This window comes from Petromyzon marinus, chromosome 15, assembly GCF_048934315.1.
Source record: "Petromyzon marinus isolate PM22_M1 ecotype Great Lakes invasive population chromosome 15, UKy_Petmar_22M1.pri1.0, whole genome shotgun sequence".
Classification (NCBI taxonomy): Eukaryota; Metazoa; Chordata; class Hyperoartia; order Petromyzontiformes; family Petromyzontidae; genus Petromyzon; species Petromyzon marinus.
The window spans coordinates 14,331,360-14,358,727 of NC_133681.1; the positions used below are offsets into that span (position 1 = coordinate 14,331,360).

Sequence of the window (27,368 nt, forward strand, 5' to 3'; positions counted from 1 at the left end):
GTGGCCTACCCAGTCTCCAGACCTTAATCCAATAGAAAATCTGTGGAGGGAGCTGAAGGTTCGAGTTGCCAAACGTCAGCCTCGAAACCTTAATGACTCTGAGAAGATCTGCAAAGAGGAGTGGGACAAAATCCCTCCTGAGATGTGTGCAAACTTGGTAGCCAACTACAAGGAACGTCTGACCTCTGTGATTGCCAACAAGGGTTTTGCTACCAAGTACTAAGTCATGTTTTGCAGAGGGGTCAAATACTTATTTCCCTCATTAAAATGCAAATCAATTTAAAACATTTTTTACATGCGTTTTTCTGGATTTTGTTGTTGTTATTCTTTCTCACTGTTCAAATAAACCTACCATTAAAGGTATAGACTGATAATTTCTTTGTCAGTGGGCAAACGTACAAAATCAGCAGGGGATCAAATACTTTTTCTCCCTCACTGTATTTATGATACTATCTGTTGCACACACACTTGTCGCAAGGGAAATATTGTTCAATAACCTGTTGCAGATCATACAGCTGCAATCTAAATGGATGTGGGTGCCAGCGTTGTGTCTGGGTCAAATAGAAAATCGTGGAAGTGAAAACTTCTCTGGCATTATTTTGTAGGATTTTGAAGTGAGCAAGAGTACTTTGGCAGATTTCAGTGCAGGAAAATGCAAGGGAAATTCCTCAACACCCACGTGCATTGCTTGATAATCGTTCAGTGAGATGCATCAGTGAACAGAAAAATCTTTGCCTGTTTTGACCATTGTTTATTTTCCAATTACCTGTTGTTGCACTGTTGCCAACTATTTTCCATCCTTGTTGAAATATACCAGCTACTGGTCACTTTGCAATTCCTTGTAGCCGAATGTCTGTGTTTGCTTTAAGATTGAATAGCTTACAAAATTAGTTCAAATCCAGAGAGTAGTGTGTAGCCGATTCGAACTCTATGTTGCACGCAGGTATGTGCAGGCGTATTTGCTATTGTTTTGATGCCTGTTTGCATCAAACTATAACCAGAAACTGCTGTGTGTGCTTATGAAAAACAATTACAATCACATTAACAGCTGTGCATTTTGCAATATGCTCAAGACATTACTAGGGGCCTCGTCCCAAAAGTACGATGTAGTACAAACCTAAATGCTATGTAATCATTAAGCCAGTGTACCTGCCCTGTTCAGCAAGTCTTTATCCAGCACGGCAGCTGTCATAACTAAGCCATTGAGAATAACATCTCTAGAGGGAGCCTGCTCTTAACATTGATCCTTCTTCCGTTCTTCTAGTTTTTTTGTCTAGGGCCTTGTGCTGAACTGCAATGTAAACGTACGCTGGGTCATTACCTCCGCATGATATAAGGCGGTGGTGGAGTGTGGTGCCCGGATACGACCCAGTGGTCCGCGACTGCCCACCAGGTGGTTCCCGGCACTATGATGTAAAACTTAGTTTGATCCGGCAATTATTACAATGTTTCTAAGTTTTGTTTCGGTCATTAACTAATATCTGACGGATTATACTTAATTAAAAAAAATGTAAGTTAGGAAAACTACACTGATTAAGCGACCCGAACCCTAAGATCTAAATGCCACCCCTAAAAAAAAACTCTAACTGTGTAGTATCTTTTTTTATGTTCCGGTAAAATGAATCGTTTTGTATCACTGGAATTTAAAGAGAGAAGCGAATGCGTTTTGTCACCATGGGTGGGGGACTGAGTGGTCCACAGGCCGAAGAAGGTTGAGAAACTCTGATATATGGCAACGTTAACCACTCTATTTATTTTTACTACGACCAACTTTTCTTTTCAACACAAAGTATTGAATGTTCAAACACATATATAACAATAAATAAGCTTATTAAAACAAAAAAGTTTTGATGTCGTGCCGATGTGTGGATTTCACTGACTGTAACTTTTTGGGTTTTTTTTTTACGTCTTTATATAGAGCATGGTTTAAAACAACTACTGTACGGCAATGGTTCTTAACTAATTTAGTTTGAAGGAAAATAAATCAACACTTAATGTTGATGTTTTTGCTTTATACACTGTTGTCATTCGTGCAAATCGCATCTCACAATTGCTGAAGAACCACAGACAAGCTACGCGGTGATGCGGCACCAACAATTGGCCAAGTTCTGCAATCCTCTATACATTAAGATGTTTCCAGCCATATTCAATCAAAACGGCGATACCAAATAGTGACAGTGTATGGGTGGTGATCGTAAATAAAAAACAATAATTATTTATTATCAAAGACATGAGAAACACGACGCACAGACTTGATGTTTAACCCTACTGTTTTGTTTTGATGATTAATGCTGCAATTTAACTTCTTGCACGAGACCTTGCTGAGTGTCAGGATGCGTTTAATTTGAAAGCCACCACAGAGTGCATTGTCATGGGATTATTTGACCATACTTCACCAATTTTATCATTGTAGGTTCGTCAAGGGGCAGAACCCAAGGCCAAATGAGATATTTACTCGCCACTTATGTTAGCCATTACCGGGAATCGAACTTGGGAAACCGTGTTCTTAGCACGGTGCACAAACCACTGCACCTTCAGTTGGTTATAAAAATAAGAAGGAACTGCAATGTACATCACTGCACGCGTTTATATGTTTATAGTACTTAAAATGTGTACCTCATGTTTGGGAGGACTGAAACATTTAAAGTTAAGGCAGTGATCCTATCCAAGTTAGAAGATAATGAAGGCTGCAGTAATATTATACCTTGCACTGCTGTGCCTCAAACGTTCGGCCAAGTCTGGCGTATTGTCGCAGCTGTCCTACACGGTCTTAGTGCCACAGTGCCACTTTTCTTATGTTTTCGATCAAATCTAAATACTGAAACATGTCATATAAAAGAGCTATTTCAAATCTGTGATGGACTTACACGAAGAAAAAATGTGTTCCAATCAAAATTAGTTTGTTCTGTTAATTACCGAGAAGGCAAAACGAGGGAGTACATACAAAGATTATATCCTGCATTGATAAGCGGTGGCAATTTTATTCCTAAATTTAAAAAGAAATCCACCCCCCCCCCACCACCACCAATTTTAATCAATGCAGGTACATTTCTTGAGGATCTTTTTTTTCTTTCTAAAATCATAATAAGAACATTATTCATCACGGCAATGAATGTCTCATTTACCTTGACGCTGATTGCAAGAAAAAATACTGACCAATAATAAAAGGTTCCATGCACACCAGCGTGATATTCCTGCAGTCTCGTCTACATTGAGAGGTGCGTACAGCCATAATATACACTAAGATCGTTTAATTAATGTACCGAATTTTAATTTCTTGCGCTGTATTTTACGTCTCGTCTGTAATGTATCGTTGCGTCTATTTGTTACTACCTTTTGCACTGTCATGTATTTTGTATTGTCTATTTGCACTGTTTCACCTGTGCCCTATTTGGCACCATTCATCCCTGCTGCATTGTTTAATCTTTCGTGAGCATCTACTCTATGTACGTTGAACTTCTTTCACACCGTATGTAGCTTAGTTGCAGTCCCCAGTCAACGTTTTCTCTGTGGGTCCCCCCAATCTCATCTGCTGCCCCCTATGCTGTGGAATTTCCTTCTTAAAGTGACTCGTGCTATTGACTCTATGCCCCTGTTAAAGTAGATGCTCAAGATTGCATTTTTCCCTCTGCCTGTGACTCTCCCTTCCTCTCTCTATGCAATACATTTCCCCACTCTTAATCTCCAGCGTTTTCAAATGCAGTTGCTGCATAAATCCAAATCGTATTATTATATGGCCAGCAAATAGTCATTAAAATAGAGACAAGTTTGTTCAGGTCAATACAAAATTAATATATTTGAACCCGATTCATATCTCGTTTCCAATTAGGATCCTGCAAGATGCTATGGATGTAGCAATTACACAATTTTTACAAAATCAGCAGACGGGCATTTAATATTAGAAACCCAAAGTAATATATCATTTAAAAAACTAAAACTATGTTTATTTTACCAAGTAAGGCTCACTGAATTACATGGCTCCTTTTCAGAAGCGACCTGGCCACAAATGATAGCTCAACGAAGTGGCTTATCGTGTGGAAATGTAAAGCAGCCAAATACTCTAAACCAGTGGTTCTTAACCTTTACTGCAGCCCTGCACCCACTTGGTTCTGAATCGTAAAAAAAGATGTATCATGTTAATACATATGTAGTAGTCGTGTATGGAGACGGAGTCGTAGTAGGAAGCAACTCTTTTATTTATATCTTTAACAACTCACTAAGACCCTAACACGAAGGGGAAATGGCCCCTTCTACCCACAACCTGTGGAGGTACAGCCTCCGGACTATCTATCCTAGCCTACTCCTATAGTCCTCCGGCTGGCTGGAGCTAAGGAGGCTGACCCACCGCTGGCACCGGTGGGTCTCTGACCACTGGCCCGTCCAGACTCGGCCCTCAGAAGGACGTCGGGCTGAGGGAACCTCAGGGTCCTAGCCTCTCGACCTCTGGCACCGCACTGAGCCCCGGCCCTTAGAAGGACGTCGGGGCTTGGGGTCCAGGGTCTCTTCTTCAGGCGGCTCCTCGACTTCGGCTTGAGGCGAACTGAACTCTGCTCTTAGGAGCCCGCCTTTTATACGATTCCCCACCGAGGGGCGGGGTTCCGAGGGATCACAGATCCCCCACAGCCCCCTCCCCTCAGGAGGGGTTCTGGCCACAGGAGCCCACTGATCTGTGTTTGTTTATCCCGCTTTCTGCCTAGGGGCAGGGTTTTGGGGGATCACACACACACACACACTCCACAGCCTCCACCCCTCAGGCGGGGTCTTGGTCAGGGTTATCAATGACCCCGCTCTGGTAGGTACTGTGTAGCGTGTGTGTGTTTACAGAGTGACCACCACACATACATAGGTTTGATGAAACAAAGTAGTTGCACTTACTTGCCCGTGGTTAATTGGTGTTTCGATTATTTACCTTTGGAAAAAATCTCGCACCCCAGAAAGGGCATCTCGCACCCCCAGGGGATGCCTGCAACCCCAGGCTAAGAACCACTGCTCTAAACGTGACAACCAATTTAGACATTTTGCCCACCCACTGCTGGGGAAAGGCTTTCCGTGCACCGTGTCGGTTGCCGGGGTTGTTTGACCATACTTTCACGATGCTCGCCGGGTGCGGTTTTCGTGAGCGAGAAAAAAAAAACTCAGGACTGGTTCAGATATCGCTGATGACGTCACACTTGGGAATCGAGCTCGGGTCAAAGAGTCAATAGCGTGTGAACCTCTCCGCCACCGCTCCACAAATATACAGCATACACGTGGTACAATAATGGTGTATAGAGTTATTAAATGCGCTGTATCACAATATTAAAGACACTGACAAATTTTACGTGGCATAAGGGATATATTTTCAATATTGTTATAGTGTAATGTGACTCTTAACCACTCCTCAGAGACACGAGATGGGAGCAGCCGTGCAGTTGTTAGTGCAACTGTGTGCTATGAACCCGGCGACCTGAGTAGGATTCCCGTCAATGGCTAATGTCAGTGGCGAGTGACATCTGAATCAGTCTCGGGTGCCTTCTCGTCAGTATGGGGAAGCAGAGGGCGGTCAAGCAAAATCCGTTGTTGTAATGCACATCTATGCTCCTATGTCTATGCTTCCCAAACTTCGCCAACCCGCAATGGCCAATGTGGTTAAAGACAATGAAAACAAACCTCATGATCAGCATGGTGTGGAGAGGTCTTTATCTTACAGCGGGTTGACAGTGGCGACCGAGAGACATTATTCACGATGTACTTACAAAAAAATCAGCAGACTACCTGCTGGATCTCCTCACTGTTTCGAAGAACAAATCTGACCATTAACCAGCTTCACATTCCTTTTTGCCGTACAAATACTGGAGGAAGGGCCTTTGCTATTGATGCCCCCAGGGTCTGGAATGCTATCGCCAATAAACTGAAAATTGGATCACTACCTGTGAGATCTTCACTCAAAACTGCTCTAGAGGAGTTGTACACCTCTAGCTGCCACTGCTATTCAGAATGGCCTGAAATCAAATGTATCATTCCGGATGACCGCTGCAAAGTATGGTCTTGAGTTTTAATTATAGTGTGCTGATTATTAAAGGTGTATTGAAAATTCTAGATTCTGCTGATACTCCAGCTATTATGGAGTGACTCATGCAGCCAACTATGGCTGCAAAGTTTGGTCGTACATGTTATGTATATCGTTTATTGTTAAATTTGAATCACGGATTCCTATGATCGCTGTTATATTGTTTTTATAGCTTCATTTTGGTGATTTTGAAAACGTTTTGGTTTAGCCATGTTTGTTTTTTTGTAGTACAGAGTTAGCCTGATAACTTTAATCTACATTGTCTTATGGTTGTTATTGTTTGACTTGCATGCCACTGCGATTTTTTGCACACAGCGTTGAAATACGGTGTTTTTTTCTGGAAGACTTTGCTGTTTTTTCCAGGATTTTTCTGTTGCATGGAGTCACTTTAAGATGTTTCTTGTTCATGTTTTTGTTTTGTTGCGGTTGCACCCGAGTCAAGAGCCGCATGGCTCACAGGGTTATACCTAATACATGAAACTGAAAAACATTATTTGAGTTAATCTCATGATGAGATCTTGACTTATATCACATACTTTATGACAATACAGTATGTTAACAAGATATATTTTAGATCATTTGAAGAGATAATTTGAAACAGATGCCAGACATCCACCCTACGTCCTTCCTTGTGGACGATATATGTAGATGACACTTTCGTCATTTGGCCACATGGCCTGCCAGCATTGAACCAATTTCTCAACCACATCAATTCCATACACCCATCCATCAAATTCACCATGGAAGCGGAGAAGGATGGTAAGCTACCATTCCTGGATGTTTTGTTTGAGAAGAGACCTGACGGCTCGTTGGAACACTCTATCTAAGGAAAGCCACCCACCCAGATTCCTATCTGAAACCTGATTCCCACCACCATCCCTCATTAAAACACTACACCATAGGGCCCACTGCTTTTCCAACCAACACCACCTAGCCAGTGAACTGGAACACGTACACCAGGCCCTCAAGATGAATGGGTACTCGGACCACATTATTCGCAAAGCTGTTTCTCCAACCATGGAGAAACAACCCCCTGAGAAGCCAATCAAAACCATCACGTTACCATACATAGCAGGTGTTACCAAAAAGATTTCCAAAATCTTAAACAGACACAAGATCCAGGTCCGATTCAATACAGTACACAAAATCCATGATCTAATCCCATCTGTGAAGGATGTCATTCCTGACATGCAATACCCTGGAGTTTACAAACTGAGTTGTACCTGTGGTAGCGGTTACATTGGGTAAACAAAACGACATGTCTCGGACCGTGTTCGCGAACACAAGGCAGATCTGAAACACGGCAGAACCAATACATCTGCTGTAGCTGACCATTGTTATAACGCTGTGGGCTCGCATGATATTGTTTTTTTCCGAGACCAAGGTACTCTGCAAACCTTCAGGCTACTATCAAAGGTTTGTTCATGAAGCCATCCAGATATATAAACATAGACATAACTTCAACCGAGAAGATGGATACAAATTGAGCAATCATTGGAAGGATGTTATTAACCAGGTAAATTTTCGATTTAAAGCTTTCGTGACTGCAAGGATTCATCTTCTTTGGTTCTTTCGGTAAAGTCACGTAGAATGAGAATAAAATAATAAAATAAAACAATGAAATTCTCACGACGTTTCGGCCACAACACAAGTGGCCTTCATCAGGTGAAGGGACCAGACTGTTTAGAGGACAGCGCTGGAGTGAACACAGCCAAGCTCAGACCGTGACCTTTAAGCTGTGTGAGAGTAAGCAGAGCGCCTTGACAAAGTAATTAGCATAAAAATTAGCATTTAATTGGCGGACTTAGCATGATGAACGATGTACAGCGGGTGAACATGTGCAGACCGGCGAGGGGGGGAGGGGGGAGTTTACATATTGATGGTGTGAAACGGGAATTTAAGCAGCTGCGAAAGTTTGGGATACCACTACTTGAAAAAATATACTGTACCATTGAAAATTAGTTTAATGTTTGGTTTGATTCAGAACATCTTTCCAATGGTTGCTTAATTTGAAACCATCCTCCCGGCCGAAACCGCGTCCGTGTCTGCAAATCTGAATTGCCCCGTGAACAAATCTCCGAAAGAACCAAAGAAGAACCAGATAAAACCTTAACTGTTTATGGTTGTTTCCATCATATCTGCCGGGTACTAGTCTATTTTTCCGAGTTAATTTCCCCCCGCATCCTCAGCTTTCCCAGCCTCCCACTTCCAGCCCTGCCCATCCCCCCCCCCCCAGCCTCACGTCCTCTCTCCCCCTCGCGCTCACGCAGCCCCCCCCCCCCATCCCCCTACCCCACACCCCCCCTCTCTCTCTCCCCCCTTGCTCCTGCCCCCCTTTCTTACCTATATAACCTCTTGCCACGGCAGCTCTCTCGCCCACTGCATCGGCCGTCCCTTGGTGTGGACCAATCAGTTTCAAGGACAATGCATATATTATCATAGTATGTTTTTTTGACTGCAGGTATTGTGGTTAATGCAGACATTAATCATTGTAAAAAAAAGGTTTCAGTTTTGTTTCCAGAAAAAAAGGGGAAAACCCCTATTATTATATTGGCATTGCTGCTACATTGGCATTGTTGCTACATTGACATTGTTGCTACATTGGCATTGCTGCTTCATTGGCATTGCTGCTTCATTGGCATTGTTGCTACATTGGCATTGTTGCTGCATTGGCATTGTTGCTACATTGATATTGTTGCTACATTGGCATTGCTGCTTCATTGGCATTGTTGCTACATTGGCATTGTTGCTACATTGGCATTGCTGCTTCATTGGCATTGTTGCTACATTGGCATTGTTGCTACATTGGCATTGCTGCTTCATTGGCATTGTTGCTACATTGGCATTGTTGCTACATTGACATTGTTGCTACATTGGCATTGCTGCTTCATTGGCATTGTTGCTACATTGGCATTGTTGCTACATTGGCATTGCTGCTTCATTGGCATTGTCGCTACATTGGCATTGTTGCTACATTGGCATTGTTGCTACATTGTCATTGTTGCTACATTGGCATTGTTGCTACATTGACATTGTTGCTACATTGGCATTGTTGCTACATTGCATTGTTGCTACATTGGCATTGTTGCTACATTGGCATTGTTGCTACATTGGCATTGTTGCTACATTGGCATTGTTGCTGCATTGGCACTCGTGCACCGCCCGTGCTCCTGATGTTGTTGATACACGTGGGCTACGCCCATCCCCAAACCTTTATAAACAGTTTGCCTTTAGAGGCTGACTCCTTTGCCTGATGACGACCGCTTGTGTTGCGATCGAAACGTGATTTGTTTTATTTTACTTTATTTCTAACTACGTGACTTTACCGAAAGAACCAAAGAGTATGTAAGAGATAAATAATAATAAAAATTATTCATCCAGGAAAGGTCCACTGAGCTATACAGCTCCTTTTCAGATGCGACCTGGCCACAAATGATAGCTCAACGAAGTGGCTTATCACGTGGAAATTTATAGCAGCCATATACTCTAAATGCATGTTTCTAAATGTGGAGGGAAAACCCGGAGGACCCGGAGAGAAATCCACACAATCACGGGGAGAGAGAACATGCAAAATCCAAATATATAGGCGTCGGGGTCGGGATCGAACCCACGGCATCCTGCGTACAGGGGTGAGGTAGTTAACATCCCACCGTGGCGCCCACAAAGCTCTGAAATTAACTTGTTCTGCTCTCGACATATCAAAGTTAACAGGAGCCTTGTAGAAGCAAAAGCTCCGGTGACCTGCGCAACTCTGTTTTCAATTTTCATTTCTCGCGTGCTGCTTAAAAGAAGAAAAGATGAAGCCCATGAGAATGTCGACTGATTGCGCTCCGGTGGACAGCATAGCGTGCCGCAATATCAAAGTGGTGGCACACTTGGCATGCCAGCCAAAATAACGGTGGAGGTGAAGCCCTTTCTCCCCGTAAATGGTCTCGGCATAGAGAGGCCTTAGGAGTGCACGGCTGATTACGAGTGTCCGCCTGGGAGCGAGCATGCCGATAGCCCTCCTCTGAACGTCAAACTTTTGCTGCACTTCATCGCTGTGTGGCTTTACTATTTGCAGTCTGTATAAGTATTTGCGGGCGGTGGGGTTAAGGTTAGTTCTGAAAGGGGGAAGGAGGGGGGGAAATTGGTGGCGCAGTTTTTCTCGCACCGTGTAATGAACCCATTGACCTGAGTTTAATTCACGACGATGGAGAAGATCACCACCGGGTGATATCTGAATGAGAACTGCTTCTCCCCTCCCTTTCACAAACGCGCACTGCGTCAGCATGGTGAAGTATGGAAAATCAACCCACGTGACCAAAAAGGAGTGAAGGAGAGACCATCTTCCAGCAGTCGGTTGGCAAAGGGCTGTAAATGATTATTATTTATTAGCGAATGTTGTTCGCGCGGTGTTGTTTCTTAAGACATTTTTCCCAAGACAATTAAGGTCAGCGAAGTTTATTTACATTTCGCTGGGATTTGTGTTGCTTACACCCATTAAACCACTAAATATTTCCGCAACGTTTTCTTTACACCACAATGCGGCCAACAACATCTGCCTGTTGCAACTCTTAACACAAAGTATGTCGTGCTGACACTGAAAGTCTATACCGAAGTAAAAGTACAATTTTAAAAAGAAAAAAAAGTACAATTCAGGGTGCTTTAAGCCTGATCGATGTCTGCAATGTGGCGAACCTTGCCCTCTCTCTTCTCCCATGTTTAAACATCTGAATCAGAATATTCATACTGGGGGAATACGATGAGCTATAAAGCTCTTTTTCACTGATATCCAGTAGTTCTTAACCCCGCCCCCACTTCGCTCTTCTGGCCTCACTATTTTTTTTTCACTTTGTAAAGCATAATTACCGTTGCATGCATACACCATATAAACTTGCCGTTGTAATTCTCCCTCCTATGAGCTGCTTTTCCTAATATCCACACCCCTGAATCCTCACAACTCACCTTCCTCCGAGCCATGTTTTCCCGTGGACAATATTAGTGAGCTAGGTGTGTCTGCAAATCCACCACGCTGTCCACGCTGATCTGCGCTTCTGCGCGCGGACAACTGGAACAGCACAGCGAAGTATGGATAATACGTATTCTTGGTTCTTTCGGTAAAGTCGCGTAGAAGGGAAACAATAAAGTAATCAAAAATATAAAACCGAAAGAACCAAGAATATGAATCCCTGCAGTCACGAAAGCTTTAAATCAAAATTTATGGATAGTACAATCCACCCATTTGCGTTCCCGATTGCAGCGTGGGTAAAAAAAAATCAATTAAACGTAATTGTGCAACAGTAAATTATAGTAGAAAACTGCAGTAGAAGATCTTTTAAGCTGGCTTGTGTGGCTGAGTTTTTGAACTCTCACGGGCAGTTATGGTTCATATTATTGTTGGAGAAAAATACTAGAAATGTCTTTAATTAATTAATTAAACACAGGCAAGGTGAAGAGACAAATGGATAAGAGACTAAAAAGGCAATTGCTGAGGCCGACAACTCGGATGGATGTGGTGCATAGCCCTGGCACGGACCAGACAGGAATTGTACTGAGATTTATGGTTCATTATTCCCATATTCTGAGGGGAGAAAAGCACTAATGAGGATACAACATTGCAAAGTCCGCATTGTAAACTGTGAAACAAACACAATGAAGTGTTTTGGACTGGGTTGTACGCTTACATCTGGCACATATTAGGCCAAGTCAAGATGCGACTTGAACAAAGTCACACGTTTCTGCCAACAGGAAGAAATGTGTGGCCTGATGAGCATATTGCATAATATCGCTTGCATAAATAAAAGAACCTGTCAAATGTTGTTTATCACATATTTGTAATTGTGCAAATGCACAGAAAATTTAAAATTGTGTATCATCCGAAATAAAAATCAGGATCGTAAACATATTTTATTAATTATTCTTGGGTCTTTCACTAAAGTCACGTAGATAGGTTCAAAGAAAATAACTAAAAATATTTTCTTTGAACCGATCTACATGACTTTACCGAAAGACCCAAGAATATGAATTCCTGCAGTCACGATAGATTTTAAGTCAAGAAATGATTATTCATTAATAGACTAAAACATCGTGTTTTTTTGTTTAAACAATATTTCCAATCAGTAATTTCCTTGGTGGTTAAGTTTTGCTAAATGTCCCAACCAAATTATGTTTACAGTTATCCCGAATGAAATAACTTTATGAAAAACATAAAGTCTCGTAATTATTTTATACATATTGAGATATGTTCATCAGCGTCAGGCATGGTCAATCCACTGCTAGATGAAGGTTTCCAAAGCCACCGCCACTTCTCACAATCCTGCAATGTCATAATCCACCTCCTATGTGAATTTATTTGATCGCTCCGTCTCCATGGCGTGGACGTCCTCTCAAACGCACGAGGTATTTTAACCGCACAGACATTCTAATAGAACACATTGAGTCACTGTTCAGCTTCAACGATTTGGAGCTGAACACGTGAGCCTGTGTTGATCACCAGACTCTGTCCTTTAGCACGCAAAGGAAAATCACTGCCTTACATCTGGGCAACTTCCAGGTTTCCGGAATGCTGCTGGCACCGCAACATAGTCATTCTTATTACGTGGTACAGAGGAATCAAGTAAAAATGACAAGCGTAAATAGATTAAACTCAACTGCCTCGTGTCACGGTGTAAGTTCTCTTCAATAATAAAACAACATACTTGTGGCACTAATTAGTATATGACTATGTACAGCGGTGTCTCTTGCCATGTCATTATACCACCCAGCTTCGTGTTATGGAATTGTGACTGCACAGCTTTCATTACATTGCTCAATGCAACACCATAGGTCCACTATTACTTACCTCTGCTAGCCACGTCTCATGTGAAATGTGTAAAGCTGATATCTTCACCCCTTTGCATGAAACGAATCCCACCCCTCGTGATTTAATTGCCACGATTCGGGCTCACGATTCAATGAAATAGTTTATTCTTTTACTTACATAGTGGTGAACATCACGCCTGCGGTGGCTGTTTGGGTAACGTGAACAAATTGGGACATATCGGACTCAAATATTATTGATTCACACACAATTCAGTTCATAGATTGTGAACTTTAAAAAACCCAACACGTTTTAATATATGCATTGTTAAATTGCGTATTTACTTTACCCACACGTCAAGTGATGTCTCTGGTAGAACCATGGTGTTCCTTTTTGCGTTGCACTCCACGCTGAACGAGTTGACCTTCCGCAAAACAAAACCTTAGCACTATACAGTGCATCTTCACAAGAGCACTGTTCAAAAAATAAAGAGCAGAATGGACCACGTGCGCTAGTGTGCATCCAAGTCTGTTTAATGCCACGCAGATAGCATAACCAGAGCACGGTGACGGGTGCCAAGAGGAGATGTGTGTGGATGTCTCAGGCCACGTGTTGAGGATGTGATGTCGATATTGCTCTGGGCTAGCTTTAAGCCCCTAACCACGGAGAGGCACTCTGCCCAAATCTCCAACACTCTTGTAATGATTTCTTAGTGGATCACCTTGCTTTACAGACATCGGACATTGGGATTATGATTTCCAATATTGGGCATGCGATCTGTAAGTGCATCACCTCCGGAGTTCAAACAGAATGGGCATTTGTAGTTTAGAGGCATGCAAATATATGGTAACACTATCGAAGGGCTCAATAGTGCAACCCTCAACTTGGTTACAAAAGCGCTGGGGAAAAAAAACTTTCAAAAAATCTCCACTACATGGGTCCCTGCTTGTGCATTATTGTTAGTTGTGCAATATTCCTTCTGGACTGATGTTGTTGTCGTCATTGTTGTCCTCACGCACCACGGATATCCCATGTAAAATAGCTGGGCAACTGGTTAGTAGGGATTTTTCGCGTAACAAATACAATAAACTTAAACAAGCATGATGTGGAATTTTTCGATTTAAAGCTTTCGTGACTGCAATGATTCATCTTCTTTGGTTCTTTCGGTAAAGTCACGTAGAATGAGAATAAAATAATAAATTGATAAAATAAAATAACACAATAATATTCGTCGTGAGAATATTATTGTGTTATTTTATTTTATCAATTTATTATTTTATTCTCATTCTACGTGACTTTACCGAAAGAACCAAAGGAGCATGATGTGGCTTCTTACGTCCTGTTTACATTTCTGAGCCAGTGTTAGAAATTCCACATGCCTATGCCTGGATGGGTCTATCCATGAGAAAGCCCTTATTGCCTTCCCAAAAAACGGTACTATATGGAGTGTTAAATTTACTATATGTGGACCTTTGTGCAAAGCATTTACCATAATAAATTGTGTCGCCAAATAAAGCTGTTTACACAAGAATTTACATAGCGTGGAGAATGTGTACATGACAGGCATGACTCCCATATCACTGGTGCTTGCGGATATGACCATGTATGGGTGGGAACTTCCAAATATCGGATGTTATATTTTTTTTCCCTAAGAGTTCCCACCAAAAATGAGCTGTCACATCTGGCCGAAGATTACCAGCAAAATGCCATTCACAACAGCACTGCCACCAAAGTGGTCGTGGCTCGTGCAGACAATGTGCATGCCCGCGAGAATTGCTCGCTCCCACTGAACGTGCAAATGATGTTGTACTAGGGAGTGAGGACAAGTCCCGTAGCAGGGTGGCAGCACATGCAGCCTTCCTTACGTGGCCCACAGACACAGCCACCCTCGGTAAAACTTGGAACGTTGGGTCAACGTCGACTCAACGGTTCACAATCGCATGCCAACGTTGGCCCAACGTTGCAGGTGCACTCGGTGGCTACTCGTTTCATTAGCCCCCTTTGCCGTTTGGACCTCCCAATGTGAGGCAGCCCTGCTGAATACCAATAACGCCTTCCGGGAGGGAAGGTCCAGGAAACAAGAGCCGATCACATCCTGTTGGTGGACTTCACAATGCGTTCGGGATGTGTAACGATCGATTGGTCTATATCCATTCTGGAAGCCGAACATTCGTGTGGCGAGTATGAGGATCGATGTTTTCTGATCTGACCTCTGCAGCCGTTTGCGGCGATCACGTTGAGCACCGCGTTTAAAGGAGGATTAACATTTCTGGAATAGAATCGTCCACGTGAATTGCAACAATTCGTTAACAGAGAATGTGTCCGGTTAGAGAGACTGAATCGTGTGCACGCGCCCACGATTCACTCTACTCCACCGCAGTCCCCTTTCGTCAACCCTCTGCAGGAAGAGAGCTGCTTCACACTGTGTGGGTCCTGGGGAATATTGTATTTGACCATACTTCACTGTGCTGGTCAATGTGCGTTGGTGAAGGCATTCACAGATGAACACGTAGGCTTTCGCGACCAAATATTCTAATTGACCATACATCACTGCGCTCGTCAGTGTGGGTTGAAGGCATTCATACTTACTTTAACACGTAGGCTATCGCGACCCGTATTATCCATGATACAAGTTTTTTTAATTAGATCGCGTAAATATAAATTTTGTTTCCCAGCTTATTTCCCTTCACACCAACATTTGTAAACTCCCCCCCCCCCCCCGTGCCAGTCCTCTACATCAATTTATGCTAATTCCTTTGTCAAGGCGTTTGTTTCCTCTCACACAGCTTAGAGGACGCGACCTGGGCTTGGCTGTCTTCACTCCAACGCTGGCCTCTGGACAGTCCAGTCCCTTCACCTGATGAAATCACAACGTTTCGGCCACTGTTGTGGCCGAAACGTCGTGATTTTTGTTGTTTTATTTTTTGCCTACGTGACTTTACCGAATAGAACCAAAGAGTATGGATCCTTGCAGTCACGAAAGCTTTAAATCTAGAATAAATATAAATGTGTCGTTAAACCCGCCACCACTCGACACAGCCAACTAGTAAGGTTTGATACAATAAGTAAGGTTTGATAGCTATTTAAGACCGAAACAGGAGGATTTCTCTACAAATCTAACTATCGTTTGATGATGCTAGTTGTAATTACTGGCGAAACGTCATACTCGATTTGTAAATGTTTGCGGGTTTACTCTCCAACACACCGGTGTGCTGTACTAGTTAACGAATTGACATGTTTTTTTTGTTGACGTGACGAACCTTACTCGTTGGCTGTGTCGGGTGGTGGCGAGTTTTACGACACATTTATATAGTTACGCGAGTATAAGTACAGCACAGAACAATGGATAACACCGCCTCACAGTAGTCAACAACACCTGTTTCACGGACGGCTGTCACCCATCGATAAGCAACAGACACTACGGGCTAAAACCTGCTAAGCTGTGATCTGAGGAGATCGGATGATTTGGTCATAGGCCAATCACTTTGCTGTACGTGCGGATAATTACCCAACATTGTTTCCCACACTCTGAAATGTCTCTGTAATCTAAATGTTATCAGATTGAATATCATTTTGGGCCACGGGAGCTTGAAGCAGATGCCCCAAGGCTTTCTGAGAAAGGTTAGAGGTGCCTTGGTTAACATTTAGGAAAGTTGATTAAATACATGGAAAGTGCCAGCTGCATAATTTTGTTTAATAAATGAAGAAATGTATCTTCACGAGCTTAATTTATGTTTTACATAAAATACACGTCCTGCTTGTTGAAATATTTATTTTATCTCATCCATGACTATAAAAAGGGCGCTACATGTGATTTGTGTAGTCCTGGAATCCCAACATATAAATCACGGGTGGCATTAATATCTTTTATTAATTTAACTCCACTTTTTCCCTTGCACTGTCAACCATTTATACATCACATGTGCTGCGAATACACATCAATGGTTAAACCACAGTGGCTTACGGTACACACAGAGTACGTGTACTTATGGTACACACAGAGTAGGTGTACTTATGGTACACACAGAGTACGTGTACTTATGGTACACACAGAGTACGTGTACTTATGGTACACACAGAGTACGTGTACTTATGGTACACACAGAGTACGTGTACTTATGGTACACACAGAGTACGTGTACTTATGGTACACACAGAGTACGTATACTAGACCCAATTTGGAAAGTTAACAGTCATATAACCGCATCAGTCCCATAGAATGTATGTGTCCATAGGCAACACATTTACAGATTTTTAAATAAGACATTGGTAATTGGGTTGGGAATATACCCCCAGCCCTGCTCGATCCATTTATGTAATAAGATGTTATGTGTCTTGTATAAGATCATGAAGAGGCCTGCATGCAACTTTAATACAAAACACACCAATCCGAGTCTCTTGGACCCAGGGCTCTATCTACAGGTTAATATTCCATATTAAGTATTCCCCTAATGCTAAATATGCTAAGTTTGAACAAGTTCAAAGTATGATTGTGCTGGATATTTTATTTCCCAGCAAATTATCTTGCACTTAAGCACCTATTTTTTTTCCCCTAAAACCAATGCTGTTTCTTTCTTCAAAAATTATGTTTCTCCAAATATCAGAGAGCAACAACATTCCCAAAGATTTTAACAGCCTTCCTCAAGCACACATACAATAAGAGCCAATCCCATGTTGACGATTACAAATTCTCCTCAGATCTTTCAGAATCCCGTGGCAGCGTCTCACCGTTACCACAAACCTGACCAAAAAGAGACATCCTATGCATACAGGCAACCCTCCAAGGTGAGACCGATACCCAAAATTTTCCCAAGGATCTCAGGGCACCGCCACAAATCATCCCAAGTCCAAGCGGGAATCTGGAGTGGCGGCCATGCGCCATCTGGAGGAAGTTGCCCTTCACTCGCTTCTGTGTTATGTAATGGCAATTCACACGCAGACTCTCTGACGCCACCTTCCTCGCCACTGATGGCTGCTAACAGCTGCGGTGCTCGAGATACGTGGCCCTCCATGAAAATAATTTCTCAAAAGTCCCTGTAGATAAACGATCAACTATTTTTTTGTTGGCATGAAAACTATTTTTTCAAACATTTTTTACTTTACCAAGTAAGGCTCAACTAGCTACAGAGCTGTTTTTCAGTATCGACCTGGCCACACATTGATAGCTCAACCAAGTGGCATAGCATGTGGACATTTATAGCAGCCAAATACTCTAAACGCATGTTTCTGAACGTGGAGGGGAAAAACCGGAGGACCCGAAGAAAAATCCACGCGACCACGGGGAGAACCCGCAAACACCAAATATACAGGCGTCAAGGATTTAACCCACGTCCTCCTGTATACCAGGCGAGGTAGTTAACATCTCATAGCCACCGTGGCACCCCATAATTGACCAAGGTGTTGTTGAAGAATGGTAAAAAAAAATTACCATGACGTGCACAGCTTGTCACATCCTTCCATGGATAGTCAACAGGGATGTGCATGCATACGTGTAAGATCCTTTGTCATGAGTTTCGAACGTAAACATTTCGGTTTTGTAAAGACAATTATGGCCCTTTTGTGGGACATTCGGATCGTTTATATTCGATATTTCAGCGACAACTGCTCAACGGTTTTGTAACCAATGACTGGTTCCGAAAATCAGGAACTGGTCATTGTTTCCTGCGGAATTATAGCAATGAATGCACTGACTTTGCCAGGCACGAAAGTGTACCACGTGGTGCCTAAGTCACCGCGTGGTACACTTGGCCACCGTTTTTTTCATCTCACACGTAAAGGTGCAACCCTGTTCGCTTGCTCACGTGATTGCTTGACGGAAGGGCCTCCACTAGAGGGGGCTCTAGAGGATGTTTGTTCTTCAGTACTCCCTCTGTTGAACAGACGTGTTTAAAGAGGTGGGTGTACCCTCATTTTACCCCACCACGCGCAACTTGCCATCGACTACGGCGGACACATTCTATAGTGCTGGGTGGACAGAGGCCAATGGGAATTATCTGGTAAAATAAAATAAAAAAAATACTTTACATACTTTAGTTTGGAAAAGGTGGGGAGCATAGACGTGGGATCATAGCAAACACCGTACAGTACAACAGTGGATTTTGCTGCTCACCATAAATATGATAGGGTAGTGTGTGTGTGACAGCACGCCAGTAGGTTACTAATTGCGCTGTATTGCATGGCGTGCTTTGGTTAGCATTGTGGTATGGGTTGAGGGTTGCCAAACCTAACTTGGAAAATGTCTTTTTAAGTATAATTTACATCAACTGCAATTAATGCTTTATAATGTACAGTATATGTAACAAATGGGAAGCTTACTTCGTCCAAAATTAGCATATGACTGAATTGAGTTTGATATATATAGGACAGCTTATGAATGACTTACCTGTTGTATGACAAGCCCCGTCAATGGTCAACTGTGCAGCAAATGATTGGGCTGTCTATTCACAGAGTTAATAGACTGATAATACAGTATTAATCACTTTCATTTCCTCACATGGAAACCTATCATCCCATTCTCATGAATGAAAAATATCCGGGTTTTTTTTAGGCTTATCTCGATTATCAATACGAACATCCCATGCCATACACATGGACTGTGCATAAACATTTATATATTTTTTAAAAACCCAACTTGCCACAGCAATGGCCTGACATCATTTATGTCGACCTCAGTAAGGGGTCGGTGTGAGAAGAGTTATCAGAATCACGTGGGGGTTAATTCGTGGAAAAAAATCCCAGCGTAAACAAGCCCGATCACTCGTGGCCAGTTTGCAGTGGCTTTTGAATTCCGACCGTCCCCACTGACGGTGTCATGTGTGTGTCCCCGTGACGTCAAGGCGAGGTGCCCTGGCCCGGCTGAAGCAGAAGTTTCCCCTCTGCACAGCAAACTCTAAATCAGTCCTGGGGCTGGTTGGCTGCGGTGGAGGCTATTTTGGACACTTGATATCCAAACGAAGGAAGGAACGTAATTCAATTACTGTCCTTTCTCAAACGCAGGTTTATCGCACGCTATGGAAAAGTTTCATTTGTGGGGCTGACATTTTTACACGCTTTTATTTAACTCACTCTTGTCTGTTGTATCCTCAAATCTTGTAACTCAATTTTAACCCACTTCCCAATGTGGTATCGACTGCAAACTTGGTATACTTATGTCATACTGATGACAATACTATATTCTATCATTAAAAAAATGTTAAACATTATTTTGTATATGTTATGTTTCGGCTTGGGTCTAATTGTCCACGCTCAACTGACGTTGGCTGTAATTGGCCACGGTCCCTTACGTTACGGCAAGCTTCGGGGCCACTTCCTGGAGTCGTGGAGTTCTTCCATTACTAGTACATTTCATAAAAGCGTGTTTTTAAAAAAAGTTTTTTTTAATGTTACTTATTATTTTGTAAAATGGACTTGAGATAATTTAAATCAAAATGAAAGTAGTTTCTCTGCTATTTTGAGGATTGGGTGGATTTATCTGCTGTTTACACCTTTGGGCCAGTGGTGTAAATTCCACATTACTGTGACGGGAGCAAGTATACCCATAGGACAACCACTTTTGACTGTCTCACAGCGCTGCTCATTTCGTCGATGGCGAAAATTACGACAGGGGTTGCGCCAAAAGTGACTGGCCATTGTGAGTCACGCGATGTTGCCCACCAGATGAGCATATGATATCCCGACAAATTCTGTTCCAGTACAGAACACTACATAGGTGCATTGCAAGGCTGTGGAAAATGTTCTAAGGATGTGGCTGCACCATCTGGCCGGATGTTTTTAGAGGAGTAAATTAATGGCAAATGTTTCCATATAGTACAGTTAAAGGTAAAGGTAAAATTAATTCAAAATTGTTAATTGTCAGCCAAGTTAAGGACTATGGAAGTTGGCTTCATCATCAAAGATCCCATGCAAGCCTTAGCCTATTTGTCCATGAACCTTGGAAATATGTTGATTAGCTTGCCACTGGAATCAAATATACTTTGGCTGGGTCACCCAATTATCTGCTTGAATTATACCCAGGTCGGGCAGAGTGGAGGCTGTTGACGAGTGTCACGGAGGTCGTGTCAGGCCGTGGCACTCTGAGTGAACTCGACCGGACACGTGACCGGATCAAGGTGAGGGCCAGAGGCCCCAGGAGGACCTTGGGGGTCACGTGGTAGAGGAGCAGAGCCTTCTCGAGGGTTCGAGAAGGTGGGCGTGGCCTTGGTGGGGCCGGCCACGCCGAGGCGCATATAAGAGGGCTCCGCACGCAGAGTGGGGCTGTTCCTGTCCGGGATGAAGACGCCTCATGAAGACTGAAGGCAGAAGCCTCAATTCGTCGTGGCCAAGCAGAAGCCCTCCTGGCTTGGCCACGTTAAGTATTACCCGAGTGTTCGAGTGTTAGCGAGATTAGGATGGTGGTCACCACCTTATATAGTGTGTGTGTTACAGTTGTGTAGTGTCTTGAATAACGGACGAATAAACTCCTTTTGAAGCACACACTGTTTATTGTCTTTTACTCCGACAGGGTCCCTAACACACAAAGGGGTATACGGTCCCCTTACCCGTTAACCTCCGGATCTGGCGGGACCTCCACACAGGTCTACTTGCTAACTTAGGGAGGTACAGCCTCCGGACTTGGCGGAACTTACACTTAAGTCTACCTGCTAACCTAGCGTCCTCCGGCTGGGACCTAGGGGAGGCTAGCTGACCCACCGCTGGCTCGGTGGGTCCCCGACCACTGGTCACGCTGAGCCTCAGCCCTCAGAAGGGCTGGAAGGCTGGGACCCAGGGTCCTGCCTATCCAGGACCTATTATCCCCTGACCACTGGTAACACTGAGCCTCAGCCCTTAGAAGGGCTGGAAGGCTTGGTCCAGGGTCTTATCTATCTTCAGCCCAGTCTTCGTGTGGGGGAGAACTCGGCTCGCGCTCCCAGCGCTCGTCCTTTTATACCGGTTTGTGGCTGGCTCTGTCCAATCCCACGCTCCCTCGTGGAACCCTCTAATTCAGACATGGGCAAAGTACGGCCCCTGGGCCGTATACGGCCCGTTGGGCTTTTTAATCCGGCCCGCCGAACTTGTCCAAATATAATTATTATTATTAAATAAAATTTTACCTTTCTCCTGTAATGCCCCCATTTCCCCATTAGATGGCACACTTTGACCGGGAGTTACGACATGTTTTTGTATTGTTCATGTTCGTGCAATTTGTTCAATTGCCTTGCAAATAAATGCTTTGCTACCTGTTAAAGGCCAAATCCTTTCATGTAATGATTTTTACACGTCATTTATATTAGTTCACACAAACACTCCATCCATCTGTTCCTGGCCCGGCCCCTCTGTCAAATTTTAGAACCCATTGTGGCCCGCGAGTCAAAAAATTTGCCCACCCCTGCTCTAATTGGTCCTTCCCAATCTGTCGTTTCGATCCTCTTTCACCTTGCCTGGCCGTTTGTCTGGCGGGAATCTGTGATTTCGATCCGCTCTCACCTCTCCCTGACCCCGGCCGTTTTTCCCAGAGAGGTAATGCTGCATCGCCCCTTTGATACATAGTGGCACTGCAGGTTACCGAATAGTGAGTAGCTATCATCTCTACAGTTGTATTGCAGTTGTGTTAAATAGTGTTGTCTCCATACGAGTGTGTGCGCCTCTGTCGAACCATTACACATATATATGGTGGTCAAATGCCTCAGCAACTCAAAGTACATCACATGAAACTAAACTATTAAACAATTTTAAATTTTACCAGGTAAGGCCCACTGAGCTATATAGCTAGTTTTCAGAAGCGACCTGGTCACAAATGATAGCTCAACGAAGTGGCTTTTCACGTGGACATTTATAGCAGACAAAGTCTCAAAAAACATGTTCCTCAATGTGGAGGGAAAACCAGGAGGACCCGGAGAAAAATCCATGCGACCACGGGGAGAACATGTAAACTCCAAATATACAGGCGTCAGGGTCGAGATGGAACCCATGGCATCCTGTATAGCAGGTGAGGAAGTTAACATCTCACCACCGTGGCACAAGATCACTCAGCACTGGCTTACAAGTGGGCATCGGTCTGCCAGTAGGGAGCAATGTTCGCTATGTGCAATGCCAGTTGAGTGAGTAATTTGACTTTGGTTTATTTTTGAACAAAAAAAATGCACACATCATCATGCGCCATTTTCTATCTCCTGCTGGACGAAGACCTTCATCCATTTCCACCATTGCCTTCGTAGAGGTGTTGGTGGAATAATGATGGTGCATTTATAGATCAAATTAATTAGCAAGGACAGTTACAATCCATCTGAACAAACTGTCAAATCTCTCTCCGTGGTGCTAACGTTAAAAATAACCGCTACTTTTTTCAAATTTTCTTGTTGTGGTTTTCACACCTGATGATGATTGCTTGTGTTGCAGTCGAAACGTCGTGATGATTTTATTGTTTTATTTTTTTATTTTATTGTTTCCCTTCTACGGGACTTTACCGAAAGAACCAATAATATTTAAAATCAGCTTATATTTCAACAATATTCTCAAGGCAATGCTGTAAGTTGTAGCTCAGTTGGTAGATAAACATGATTCCTAATAATGAGACCATACGTGCAAATAAATAAATAAACATTCAGAAATGTAGGCTTGGGTAGGACGTCTCTAGGATGGATTATGGGTACTGGTTAAGAATAAATGCATCAACAAGAATTAAAGGGTGTCTGAAAGTACGTCCGCCAAGGAGATGGAGCGATGAAATCAGCTCGTGTACAGGTGTTAGCTGGATTATTACAGAACAGAATCGATGGCGGTGGCTTGGGAAGGCCTTCATCGAGTGGCAGATTCACCAGAGCGAATGATAATGAGTTGCAATCCTGGCAGGGACCAACTCAGCCCGACCGTGTCATTATTATGCCTGCGGGGTCAGTAATATGAGTAAACTGGTGAGTACTATTTGGCACCAAGTCAACAGAGGTTGTCCTATTAATTACATACAGTCGTCCTTGCCAGAGACCTGATACTTGTTAAGAGGCACCAGTGATTGTCAGTGTGGGCACTTTTCACTTTTAAAAAAATGTCTATTCACAGTTAATATAAAAACAATTGCAAATTTCAGACCAATATTTAAAGTTAAATTTGCACGGATATTTTTTCTTAATGCATAAATTGCCTATGGTATTCTTGGAAATTGCGCTTTCCATAACATAAAGAGAGGAAGTCTGCATGCAATTTTTGTCCAGTGCTTCTTTAACCCCACCAACTAATGTCCTAGCTGTGGAACATTGTCTATTTTTGTTCTCGCAGCTTGTAATACGCCTGAAATGTACCATTAGCCTTTGCTTTAAAATAGACCGAGTGCAGGCCAGCCGGGTTATAAATACACGATACAGGGGTCACAGTGATGCTCACAGCTTTGGAACGAGTGTGGGATTAGCAGCACGGCTGAGGAACGTATATTAGACATCAGTGAGAGGAGCCCTATGCAGGAGGCTGTGGGTAAGAACTTCCAGTGAGATAGGTTGCTTGCGTTCCCTTGGCTCAACAACAAAACATTTTGGCAATGAAAAAAAAACAGTCCTTGCCTTATGCGAGTGTCTAAACCGTAACACTAGAAGGTGAGTTCTATCGTTGTGTACGGGTAAGCACCTCGTTGGTGATTTAAGAAAACTCAAACGGTCTCTGTGGTCAAAATCGACACGAGAAGGGTAACGTAAGACTGATTTGTTGCAGCAGGGAGGAGAGGAGGCATCTGAATAAAAGCATCCTTTTGAAGTTTTGGTGCCAAATTGAAAATCACAATGATGGAGAAAAAGGGCTTCCAAGCCGAGACAAATGTTATGGGTTTGATTTCTGATCGCTTAGAACGCAATACAAACGAAACGAGTGATGTGCCATTAACTGACACGTCTGGAGACATCTTTCTTCCGTCAAAAAACCATGGTCTCTCAGACGTAACAACGTGCAGAGTTGATGCTAAAGAATGTGAAAACACCCCGAAAGTGGTGAGGGAAGCCGTAAGGAAAAATGCGAGCACGGCTAGCACCCCCACACACGAGGCTACACCTGAAGAAGTAAACACGGGCGAGCCTCGCTTGTCGTCCATTGAGTCGGACGCGCAAGCGGACAAAGACTTCAAAAAATCCAAACACGACGCAACGGAGCGCAGCTTGCAGGGAACTTCGCCGAGCCCTTCGACGAACGCCAGCGCCGCTGCCGCCGCCGCCACCGCCGCCGCGGAAGACAAAACGACGAGAAGGAAAAGCGCCCGCGAGGCCAAGGAGCCGGGCGGCGCCCGGGTGCCTAACTACGGCGTCGTCGGCGACCTCACCGGCCTCTGGCAGAAGCGCTCGCGCGATCACGTCGACGAGCAGCGGCTGAACCCGTTCAGCGGGGACTTCGACTTCGCGCACGCCATGGCGGTGCGGGCGCGCAAGGGCGAGCGGGGCTACGGCAGCCCGCGGGACGGCACGGCCACGGCGGAGAGGGGCCGGCGGGCCCAGCGCCACGTGCTGCGCGAGGTGGACGAGATGGTGCTCATCATCGGCGAAGTGGGCGTTCGCGGGGAAGACGGGCGCCCGCGCGTCACCTTCGGGCGCCTCTTCGAGCGCTACGTGCGCGTCTCGGACAAGGTGGTGGGCATTCTGCTGCGTGCTCGCAAGCACGGCCACGTGCACTTCGAGGGCGAGATGCTGTGGCAGGGGCAGGACGACGGCGTCGTGATCACGCTCCTCGCGTGACCGAGGTCGGGGTCGGTCTGGAACTGGACAGCACCCGGCTGATTGGAGCGAGTCGTGGGGCGTCTGCGCGAAGACGCGAAACGAACACTGGGACGGGGCTGTGTGTCTTTTTTTGTTCACTCTGTGTGGGTTTGGAAACAGTGCTTTGTAAAATGATCAGGCTGACGTTCGTGTCACTTTTCACAGTAATCTTGATTTAGTTCATGGTTAATTAAACGAAGCTAAACTATTTGTTTTTTTCACCAGGTAAGGCTCAACTGAGCTACAGAGATCTTTTTCAGAAGCGACCTGGCCACACATTGATAGCTCAATGAAGTGGCTTGTCACGTGGAAATTTATAACAGCCAAATACTCTAAACGCATGTTGACTCGACATGTGGAGAAAAATCCACGCGACCACGGGGAGAACATGCAAACCCGAAATATACAGGCATCATCAGGTCGGGATCGATCCCACAAACTCCTGCATAACAGGCGAGGTAGTTAACATCTTGCCATCCTGGCGTCCAATTGACTGGAACTGCACAAAATGCCATTAACTGTCAACAGCTTTGAGTTTCATGACCCCAGGAAATTCCACGACTTTCTCCTTTACGTGGATAAGAAGGAATTGACAACGAATGGAACTCTCTTGGCATTGTTATTATTGTAAATGACATACAATAACTATATCAATGTTCAACACTACAATTTGTGTTCATGTAGTCTATACATGAAACTTCATTTCAAAATGCTGTATATAAATGTGGGCCGTGATTGAATGAATGAGTGAACGAGTCAATGGATGAGTGAACGAGTCAATGGATGAGTGAACGAGTCAATGAATGAATGAGCTATGGCCCCACCCAGGCCCCGATGGGACTATGAGTGTCGTCTTCAAGGGAGACGGAAAGGAATTCAGAGAGTTGTATTTATTTGTCTTTTACTAAATTATTTCACCTAGAAAATCCCTCGAGATCGAACATCTCATTGACAAGGGTGCTCAGGGTGTCAGATGACACACGCATTGTAAACAAATAAAGACGCGTAGGCAAGCCTTTTATAAATGTGTAAATTATGCAGAATGTATGTATACAATGTTGCATTCATTTGTAGTTGTACGTATGTACTTCGTAAAGTGACATACTGAAGAAAAGTTTAATCCCTATACAATTTGGAATGCCCCGTCACTGTAAGACATGCTTCATTGAGCCACACACATGTTGGCAATTAGCTCTGGAATGTGCCACTTTTTCTTGTGGCGGTGTTAGTGATTGCAATTCTTATTTTGCAGTCTCCACCACAGGCAGAACCAATAGCATCAATCTACTTGCTCGTTCTGTGCTGGGAAATTTTCATAATACGAACTACGTCTTTTAAATTCTTTACTCTGAAGTCTGTCAGAATTGCAGTGTATTCTAATGCTGTTTTACGGAGTTAAACTGAACTTCCAAGGCTACATGTCTCTTGTCATTGTAGTCTTTGTACAATAAAAATATGACTGTTATTTAATTTGACTTTTAAAATTGTTTTTGTGAGTGTTTTGAAAGTGCCCTTCATAACAACTTGGCCACCTCCCGTTGTGGTGGTTGGGTGGGTCAGGGATCAGATGGTATCACCACTGAGTTAATCTGTCCAAATCCAGGCAGCTACTTGTAATTAAACCAGTTTCTCAAGTATAGCGAATGTAAGGCCACCAATAATATATATCATTGCATTTGTTTTTTCACTTAATGTGGCAAATTCCAGCCTTGATAATTCCATTTTTGTAAGTGCCTCTATAGCTGGGCAGGTTGGAAAGTCCAGTGCTCATGGTGTGAATAGCAGGCGACTGAATGGGCCTCTGTAGTAGTTCTGTGATATCACCTTCCTGTAA

General features: G+C 43.7%; 1 protein-coding gene across 1 annotated transcript; it reads left to right on the top strand.

The window, feature by feature from the left end:
* The first annotated feature begins 24,183 nt into the window (after window positions 1–24,183).
* Window positions 24,184–27,004, top strand: LOC116942710 (uncharacterized). Its single transcript, XM_032954972.2, has one exon. It carries the CDS (start codon window positions 24,575–24,577, stop codon window positions 25,511–25,513), a length of 939 nt encoding a protein of 312 aa, XP_032810863.1. The 5' UTR covers window positions 24,184–24,574; the 3' UTR covers window positions 25,514–27,004.
* Window positions 27,005–27,368: the final 364 nt, after the last annotated feature.

Bases quoted from the DNA above. Each gene is read 5' to 3' on its own strand.
- LOC116942710 (XM_032954972.2), top strand. From the start codon at position 24,575: ATGATGGAGAAAAAGGGCTTCCAAGCCGAGACAAATGTTATGGGTTTG.